The sequence below is a fragment of the Rhagoletis zephyria genome, unplaced genomic scaffold, assembly GCF_001687245.7.
Source record: "Rhagoletis zephyria isolate East Lansing unplaced genomic scaffold, Rhagoletis_zephyria_1.1 Rzeph_scaffold_00942, whole genome shotgun sequence".
Lineage (NCBI taxonomy): Eukaryota > Metazoa > Arthropoda > Insecta > Diptera > Tephritidae > Rhagoletis > Rhagoletis zephyria.
This window is the reverse complement of record NW_016158026.1, coordinates 1-10,390: the sequence shown is the minus strand read 5'-3', so window position 1 is coordinate 10,390 and position 10,390 is coordinate 1. Positions and strand designations below refer to the sequence as shown.

Below are 10,390 nucleotides of genomic sequence, written 5' to 3'. Positions count from 1 at the left end.
ATATTTAATTGTATGCATTAACCCTAGAGTACTCGCACTATTGGCATTTCACCAGCCGGAACAAAAAAACTGCATGTTAGCTTTCAAATTATGCATTTGTAAGGTCAAGCCTTCGCCTCTAAGTAAAACTGTAAAACTTAAAAAATAATAATTTCAAATGCAGTTGAATATTAATTGCAAACCCAAAATTTTTTTAAATATGGACAGCAAAATACTCGCTACGTGATCACTCATGCTTCACGAAAGGGTTAATTCCTTTATATATACATAAATCATGGAAAACAAAAACAGTCAATTACACACATACATATGGCACACGATTTTCAAAGGTGGCACAACTCAAAATTACACGCTTGTCAGAAAATGCGAAAAACTATTTCCTAGCACATGCTTATCATAGGGGCAAGGGAGACTCTACTTTAGGTTTTCACAAAAAATTATAACAAAAGTTTGCGCCAGCTTTTGCTGAAAGGTAAATAAAAGCTCTGTGTACATTTTTAGCGTAGATATAATTTCAAAAATTAAAAATTTTGAATTGTGTCACTTTTGAAAATCGTGTGCAATATGTTCCCAACGGGTATTTAAACGAGTTGATTAGCCGCAGACATACCATGTCAGATGTGTTACCTTTGCTGTATGCTAGTATACTCTACTTAGCAATTTGTTATTACCTTCGCAATTTGTCATTGCACAAATTTGCAAGAGCTAAATGCTTGCACCCTAAAATTTTTCCAATCGAAATGCATATAATTCGCAAAATAATAGTACCTTTGAAAAGGGAGAAAGAGGGCTAACCAAAATGAATAAATGATTTTAATTTAAGCTGCTAGAAATCAACACCAAATATATGTGATTTGATTTTATGAAAAACCGCAGTTTATTATGTTCAGCGTTCGTGAGTGAATCAAAATAGGTCGCAGAGTTTAAAAGAAAAGCGTCAACAATGTTTTTTCGGCAAAGGCATAAGTCAGCAAAACCAATTGGTTTCATTCAACCACGCTCAATCGCCTATCTGGCCATTGGAATTTTCTACATTACTCGAGTGCTGGGCATCACTACCTTCGTTTATGAGCCGATGCGAGCACCTCTGCCACGCCGTTTGAATTTCAAACCAACCGTTCTACAGTTGCGCGTCAGGCGTCAGCAATTCGGCTATCGCTTACGATTCTCTTACTTTCTTCGATGCTACAGCATCGCTTTGCTTATTTCGATTACTGCTTCGATACCTTTCGCTCTCTACGCGTTCCACAAAGAAATTAAGCCTTTTTCTTTGACAAAGCTTCGCGGCCTTGTACGTAATATGCGCTATTTACTCATACAGGCTTTTACTGCCATCTCATTGCTTTCGATTTGTTGCATGCAACACCGCCTATTGCAGTTTCTTAATCGCTGGCTAAGCATGCACTACTCGCTGCGCTCACTCGCACTTCAACTCAATATTGGCAATGCAGAAGTGGTACGTTTGCAGTGTTTGGACCTAAAGAGTTGTTTGTTGCTGTGCATTAAAATTTTGCTATTAATGCTAGTACCCGTCCCGGTAGTGTATTCCATCCTGCGTATTGAACGACCACAACTCTTCGCTGGATTAGTCTTCAATTGCTGCTGCAGCATATTGCAGCAAACAATAATTGTCTTCTATGATGTATGCGCTCTGAGAGTGGGCCACTATGGTAAACAGATTAATGTGTTGTTGCGATGTGCACTCGCCGAGGCGAGGCAACATTTGACAGCTGTGCAGCTGCCACTCGATGAACATCGACGTAATCGAATGATTCGACTATGCAAAGTTATCAAACGACTACATAGCCTATATGAGCGAAATTTGCAACTGAGCCGTGAATTGGTGCGAATTTTCAATACATCTTTGTTAGTCTATCTCTTTTACATTTTGGCTCTCAGTTCAGCGCAGTTGTTTGTGTTTTATTTTGTGTCTTGTAGTCATAGTGCTGCCCATTTGAGGACTGTTATGAATATGGACGCAGATAGTTGCTCGCTGCCTAGATTGACAGGATTGCACGCAGTTCTAACTATGTTAGCGAATTTTTGCCTTCTGATATGGGGAACGCATTTCATGGAGGCGCAACTTTGCTCAACACGGTATATTTTAACAGAGGGTAGCTTTGAACTGCCTCTGCCACGAGACAGTTGCAGCAGTCGAGACTATGAACTTCAGTTGGAGGCGGTGGTAAGGACATTTATTTTTCATATAAGTACATTTAGAGCTGATCATAAAATATGACGAAAAAGAAATTAAAAAAATATCTGTGATGGTTTCTTTTCGAGTTGAAACATGTTCTTCTATTGTGTATAGCATTATAAACCAGGGAACGAAAATAACCGTGAAATGCCAAGGTTTTTATTTTTATATCATTGCGAAATCATTATTTTTTGGACTCCTATTTTTTGAATAAAAAAAAAATCGTTAAATATTGAATTTTACTATTTAAGTCTCGAAAAATATCCAAAAGACAGAGACCCCTATACTTTACAAAAATTTTTTAAATTTTTTTGTATATATTTTTTTTTTTTTACTACGTACAAAATAACATTGTATGGCACATACAATAATTTCGCCAAGAAGAAAAAATATGAAGTAAATTTTTACCGCAACTATTGGGATTTCAGCTGGAATATTTTATAAGATTTTGCATTGTGGGGTGTAAAAAAAATTTGCATCAAAAAGTCAATTTCGAAAAAATTAAAACCTGCGAATTCGATGTTCAAAGTCATTGACAAATACATAGTTTAGGAAGAGCCTGCCTGAAACTATACAAAAAAGCAAATAAGCAAATGGATGTATAGAATTGACAACAACAACCACGCTGTCGAGTTTAAATAGCGGCAAATCAGCTGCACTTGATAGTAGTTGGTTGAATAAGGAAAATGAATTAGCAACAAGAGTTTACGGGATGTACATAGCTCAGTGGTTAACGCTTCTGACTTTGAACATCGAATTCGCAGGTTCGATCCCTGCTGAAGTCTAGAAAAAGAAGTCTGATGAGGAGATGTGGTGATCTCCGAAATAGTGCTATAACTTCTACCGCTTAGACTTTGTTGCTTTTTCAATTTTTCCTAATAAACAATCGTGGTACAAAGCTCAATAAAAATATTAAAAATAAATTTCTTAGCATTGTACTGTAGTGGCGTAAAGAAGTGCATAAATGTTGTATAAAAACATGCTATAAGGAGATTTTGGTATGAGGAATAAATTTCTGCACTCATCCTTTTCTTAAAACTTCCACCAGAGCGCGCAACAGTAAACAATTTTCTAATTTTCTCCGAAACCTCTTTTGGCTATTCGGCACACTCCAAATTGATTTTAGACCAGTCAGTTTTCGTTCCTTTGTAAAGATATTTTTAACGCAATTTAAAAAAAAAATCATGAAGAGTATAGCAACTTTTTCTCGTAACAAAATTAGAATCAAAAATTGGTAAACTTAAAATTTTTTGCTGGTGAAAAGAAAGGAAATTTTAAGTTTTTTTTTTAGAGATTTGAAGAAAACAAAGGTGGTCAACGTTTTTTCTTAACTTTTTTCATCATGTCAAAAGTTATTTTATTTTTTTTACTGAGGGTTAAAGTTTCTTATTTTTGGAGAAAAAGAATGCAGAACATTTTCGTTTTCGGTGAACCCGAGTAAAATTTTATGTTTAAAATTTTTTGTGGAACATTTTTAACCCTCTAGCTAAATTTTTTTTTAACGGGGTCACAAATATTTTTAACGTAAATGGATCAAAATGCTCTATAAAAAATTTTGCTGCTAAATTTTGCTGTGCTGTATTAATTTTTAAACAAAAAGGTGAAACCTTGAGCCACTGTAAAAGATGATTGTGATGAGATATTTTGGTCGGAACCAAGTTAACTAAATTTATGAAGTAGTTCTGGGAATGGCAACAATTTTAGTTTGTATGATTTCAGAACACACATATTTATGGAAATCATTAAGTGAAAAAAAAAATCGAGCATCCTGAATAAACAGAATCCCCTGAAATTATAGATTCTATGCAATTTGAATTTATTTTAACGAAATAATAGGCTTACTGTTTTTGTACTATGCAGACATTTGTGTATTTTAGAAAAAAAATTGCCGCAGTATGTATTTATGTAATTGTACAAATATTCTTTTTTTTTTTGCTTTCTTTACATGCACTGCTCTGTAATTTTCTGTCACAACCATATGGCGACGACGACCAACGAATTAAACCATTCTCTACAGTTGGCAGAATTTGCGCTCTACCTACGCATGGAACATCAACAACAACACAGGGATGGAAACCGTTACGTATACTTTATGGTTTGTGGACTTTTTGCGCTGGAACGACGTTTGATATTTATGCTATTTGAAACAATTTTAAATTATCTGATCATACTCATACAATACGATAAAGTGGCATAAAAAATTTCTAAACTCCACTTGCATGAATTCACGCAATCATTAATTTGCTACTTGCGTGTTGAACCAGATACTTATTGATAAAAATTCTAAACAAAATTAGAAAGCATTGAAAACCCAAGCTGCCTAAGTGTATGTATGTATGTATGTGTGTAAAAAAAACGCTCACAAAAAACTTGCAATCAACAAAAATACCATAGCAAACTTTTTTGCATTAAAACGTTGCATTAAACCGCTCTCAATGACTCCCAGGCGATTTTAAACTGAAACATTTCGAGCCACAAGTAGCTCTCACAAACATTGTAGTAGAGAGGTATAACTTATTACTCGCTAGTTAATCGTTGGATCAACAACAAATTATGTCATCTGCCCGGAAGCTAAAGTCACTAAAACAGATTCTGCTAATACAACAAAATTTTGTATTTCAACTCGCAATCGGAATTTACTACGTCACCACTTTATTGGGCATTACCTCATTCGTTTTTGATCGCCGCAAGGCTGGCCGCCAGCAGCGCGCCAACTATGAAGGGGGTCAGCAGCGTCGCCTGCTCTATCCGCGTTTACGTATATCAAGCGCGCTTCGTTGGTACAGCTTGATGTTGCTGCTCTTAACCATCGCATTGACCCCTTTCGCCACCTACACACTCTACACTCAAATGTATTTTCTCAGCCTAACTAAGCTGCTGTCCGTTATTGGCCATATGCGTTTTACAATTTTACAAGGATTCGCCGTCTTCGTGATGCTACTGAATTTCCGCACGCAATGCCGCTCCGTACGTTTTCTCAACCGTTGGCTAGGCATGCAGTATACGCTACATGAACTCGCCTGCAGCTTGAAGCATATGCGCGCCGTAGATATTACACGACGTTTACAGTTGTTGGATCAACGTAGTTGTGTGCTGCTAATCGCCAAGTTGCTGCTTATGTTACTGACACCAGCGCATCTCTGCTATGTGGCGAAGGGCGAACGTGCGCTCCATCGGCCAGCGCTGTTAGCTTCGATGCTCATCAACTACTATTGCGTTTTGGTGTTGCAAATGACGAATGTATTGTTTTCGGTGTGCGCCATAAGAGTGGGCCACTATGGCCAACAGATCAACGTTTTATTGCGGCAAGCGCTTGAAGTAGCCGATGAGCGCTTAAATGGCCAGCGTCCACTTAACTGCACTAGCCGTCAACGTGTATTTAACCTTAGCGAAGTGATAAGTCGCCTCCATCGCTTGCATACACGAAATGTGCTGCTGAGTCGTGAGCTAGTGCGAATCTATTCTCCAATGCTGCTTACTTTCTTCTTCTCCGTGTTCATGGTTTGCAGCATACAGTTGTTTGTATTTTACTTTGCGACTTGCACCCGATTTGGTGCCAACTATAGTACAGGCGGTGTAATCAGTTCGAATGTGCTTAGCGATAAGTGTTCCTCACCCAATTTTATGGGATTGATGCAAGTGTTCGCTCTGCTACCGGATATGTGCGTGGTAGTGTTTATTAGCCATCTGATGCAATCGTATGTTGCAGATACGAATGTTATTCTCGCAGAGTATGCTTTTCGATTGCCGGCACCGCGCGGCATTTGCACTAGCCAATGCTGTGAAGTACAATTGGAGGCGGCGGTAAGTTCACGAATAATTGGAATTATTTTCATGTCCTTATAGAAATGCTTGAAAATATCCATTTCCGTAACCATATTCATCTCAAGACACTTATGCATATTAATATTCCATATTCACACCCACAACCATATCCATATTCTTATCCACATTTCTACTCATATTCATGTCCATATCTATATCCATATCCATATTCATATTCATTATTCATATATGTATATATCCACATTTATCTATATTCCTATCCATATTCCTATCTACATATATCTACATTAATATTCTTATCCATTTACATATCCATATCCATTTCCATTTCCATATCCATATCCATATCAAAATCTATGTACTATATTCTTATCCATATCAATATCCAAAACCATATCCATATAGATATGCATAACCACACATATATCGATTTCATATCCGTATCCTTAACCACATCATTGTTCATATCCATATACAAATACATTTTCATATCCATATCCGTACCCATATCCATAAGCGTATCCTTATCCATATATATATATCCATCATATACAAATCCATTCTCATAACCATATTATTATCCATATCCGTACAAATATCCATATCCACATCCACGTCCATATCCATATCCACATCCATATCCATATCTATATCCATATTCATATTTACATCCATATCCTCAAACATATCCACATCCTTATCAATATCCTTATGATTATCCAAACCACATGTCAATCCACAAAGTTTAAAATAATTCTTTCTCACAAATTTTACCTATCTTTTACGAGCATTTATAAGTACGTACATAATTTGTACGTATGTATTTCTTTTTTGTTTTTTTTTTTGCATGGAAAAAATCCGATAGCTGTCAGAATTTTCGCTATATTTGCGAATGGAGCAGCAGCAACGCTACAATCTTGGTCAGGAGTATGCCTTTTTCATGACATGCGGTCTATTTGCACTAGAGCGTCGCTTGATATTTGAGATTTGCGAAACAATTTTAAATTACTTAATCATACTTGTACAATACTATGATGTAAATTATTACAAATCATAAATATTATTCATAATCTTATCTTATAATCTTTATTATTAAGTAAACACTTACATATATCAGAAAAGCTGCCCAAATAAAAAAGTAAAACAGTTAACGCTGTTGGTACAAAAAATCAACCGTTGTAGCTAAAACCTGAAAATTTGGATACCGTCTAATTTTGGTTGTTCAATTCAAAAATACAATCAAAATTTTTATAAAATTGTCAGCTTTACCGCTATTTAGCGTTCATTATCTTAGAAATGGGAAGTGATCATAATAATTTAATTTTTTTTCGTTCGCGAAATATGCATATTTCAAAACTATGAATAACGCTTTAAACTTTTATAGAATCTCACTTCGACCGAAAAATAGTACATTTTGTGAAAAATATGTTCAACTACATCCAGAAAGTGCAATGAAAGAATCACGTTAAATAGAATGCTATAGTTTTCTCAAAACAACTTTTAACAACAAAAGCTCTTACTCACGAAAAACAGCGCTTTAAGCACAAAAAAGTTTATCCAAAATGCTGAACGCTTATACTGAAAGGGTTAAACTTAGAAAGAAAAATAATTGTGCAGTTGAATGATAACTATTCAAACTCATAATACGTAGAGACATGTATGTATGTATGTTTTAGCACATTAAATTTTATTATGCCATACACCCAGCTGTATATTTGTAGATTAATATGGTATTTGTGTTGTACATCAACCATGTATGTATGTAAGTGTAAACGACTATAAGTGGCATGGTATGTCGGACGTAATCATAGTCAATTAAATTAAGCTGCTTTTGTACATTTTCATTTACACACTTCTCTTCTATTAAAACACAATTTACTATATCCCATACGCTTGTAAAATTAGATATTTTAGATTAGCACATCGTCAGCTAAAACCACGGATTACGTAGCGTTGCATAGCAAGCAATCTCACTGTGAAGCCATATTGGCGCAAATGAATTTATTGCCGATAAATGTCGGCATTAAACGTTGACAATTTTGGTAGCGATGACAGCCAGACTAATAGCCAGCGTTGCAATTTATTTTCTGGTAAAATATCCTATTTGACAAATATGATGATGAAAAAGCAAAACACTTTCATCGAAAATGCTTACAGAGATGTGTGGTGTTTTTTGTAAAGGTAATTTATCCACTAAAAAGAATTCAACAGAAATTTCCCTATAAAATATATTATGTGCCGCCAGGAAGCCACTAAAGTCGACAAATTTTCTACTAAAAATTTTAAAAAGATAAAACCTTACAGCACATCTACAGGCCAAGCCCTGTTATTGGAAACCTCACGTTTGAAAATAGAAGGAACTGCATGAATTCATTCAAACTTCTAGCCAAACAGGGTACAGTAGATTTGAATTTTGTAAGTTATGAATATACATACATTTTGTTTTAAATTTTCTATCTTCAAATGGAAGAATGTGAATGAATGAATGGAAAACTCATTACGGTGAAAGTTTTTTCTACAAAAAATTTGTTCGTATTGTAATAGGAGCGCATAATACATATATATGTACACAAATATGTTTGTACATATGTGCACAGAAACAATATTTTTAGATTTTCATACAAAATTGCTATTTATTTCAATTCAATTTATTTTCACTTTGTTTGAATATTGTGATGTCGACACATATATCAGAAAAGGTATTCACTCAAATTCAAACAAATTTCCAAAAAAAATCCTTCATTCGTTTTGTATATGAATAATTCATAAGCCGTTTTGAATGAATTCACGCAGCCCTCTAGTACGTACATATATACCTAAGTAAAAAAATTATATGTGCATAGTATTTTTCTCTATTTCTCTGTATAAAAACAAGAGTTAAGTTGTTTGTAGTATGCGATATTTTAGTACTTCATTAAACTTATTGAATAATTTGAATTAAACTTTTAAACTGGTGGCAACTCTCTTGAAATTGAATTAAATTTTTTAAACATTTTGTAATAAATAATTGGTTTGACTTTTTAAATATTTTAAACTTAATGTTTTTAAAGTAAAACCTTATTGCACATCTACAGCCGAAGCGTTTAATTTGAACCTCATATTTAAAAATCGAACAAACGGTGCAGATCTGATGACCTGGACAAAGGAAATCCCTTCGCGTATTATATATGTGTATAGGTTTTTAATTTTTTTATTAAGTTTGCTCACTGCTCAATTTATTATCATCACAATACCATATTTGCAATATTATTAGATACTTTGAAGACAAGGCATCTCTACGTGGTGATGAGAGTTTTAAAAGCTTTTTATGCACAAAAATGCGCAGAGTCGTTCTATACCTTGTCAGTATAAAATATTATTTGGATTAATAGATAAATTTCATATTTTCGGTGTGAAAATCAAAACCAAAAACGAGAAGCATGCAAACAGTTTAGATCTTTACAGTCTTCTACAACCTTACCTCGTTACCTCTCAGTGTAGAAAATTTTTTAAGTCCATCATGTGTCAAACGATTTCAAGATGTCATTTAAGTTTTAATGCACGTGAAGTACAAGTCAGTGAAACTAACATCATTACTTGTACTACAGGCGTAATAATTGTTACGCGAGGGTGGTAGATATAGTACATACATACATACACTGCTGCCATATTAAGGCCGAGGTTTGCATTCTATGCAAGTTATATAACAGACGCCGTTAAAGCAAAAAAATTTTGTTATTCGCACTTTTGTCAGGCCAAAAAAACTGATTACCATCGACAGATATCCTCGGTAAAATTGCTAAAATCTGGCATAAATCGATTTTTACGCTCCTAAAATCCGGCAACAAAATGCTGACTTTCTAACTTCTCGCCACTTACAAGTCAGTCAAACACAACAGCCATAATACTTTACCAATGTCCAATGCACAAGATATTAACTGGATGCAAGCGGAATAGGAAGTGAGCTTATGTCAAACGGCTATTGCACGCCAACAATACTGAATGCGATGAGCGGCAAAAACACGACCCAAAACATGGCGGTTAAATGCCATGAAACATATACATACATATATATGTATATATGTATGAATGTAGTTGGCATTACACAAGCACAGTGTATATAGACATTAGAAAATCAATAGGATGGACACCAAACTGAAGCCTCCTAGCTAAACAATTCCGACTGACACTTCCACTCACACAGTTGATACACTGCATAAGTATATGTAAGCATATGTAAATTAACAATAGAAATGCAATTAAAATGCGCCGCATGCATACTATGAGGTAAACAGCATCAAATATGTACATATGGCAGCATGAGCTTACATTAAGGTGGACCTAATTTACAAAAAATTTAAAGTAAATCGGGATACCCCTTAAAAAAGTGAGGTCAATGGAAAAACTATGGGATTAGCTAAACAAGCT

General features: G+C 34.9%; 2 protein-coding genes across 2 annotated transcripts; both read left to right on the top strand.

Moving 5' to 3' along the window:
- The first annotated feature begins 2,029 nt into the window (after positions 1 to 2,029).
- LOC108362123 (putative gustatory receptor 77a) lies at positions 2,030 to 4,394 on the top strand. Its single transcript, XM_017614989.1, has 2 exons — positions 2,030 to 2,185; positions 4,215 to 4,394. The coding sequence occupies exons 1-2, from the start codon at positions 2,030 to 2,032 to the stop codon at positions 4,392 to 4,394; spliced, it is 336 nt and encodes a 111-aa protein (XP_017470478.1).
- Positions 4,395 to 4,750: 356 nt separating this feature from the next.
- Positions 4,751 to 7,019, top strand: LOC108362122 (putative gustatory receptor 77a; the record flags this gene model as incomplete). Its single annotated transcript, XM_017614988.1, has 2 exons — positions 4,751 to 6,001; positions 6,849 to 7,019. Coding segments are annotated over exons 1-2 (1,422 nt in total), but the record flags the coding sequence as incomplete, so codon positions are not given.
- Positions 7,020 to 10,390: the final 3,371 nt, after the last annotated feature.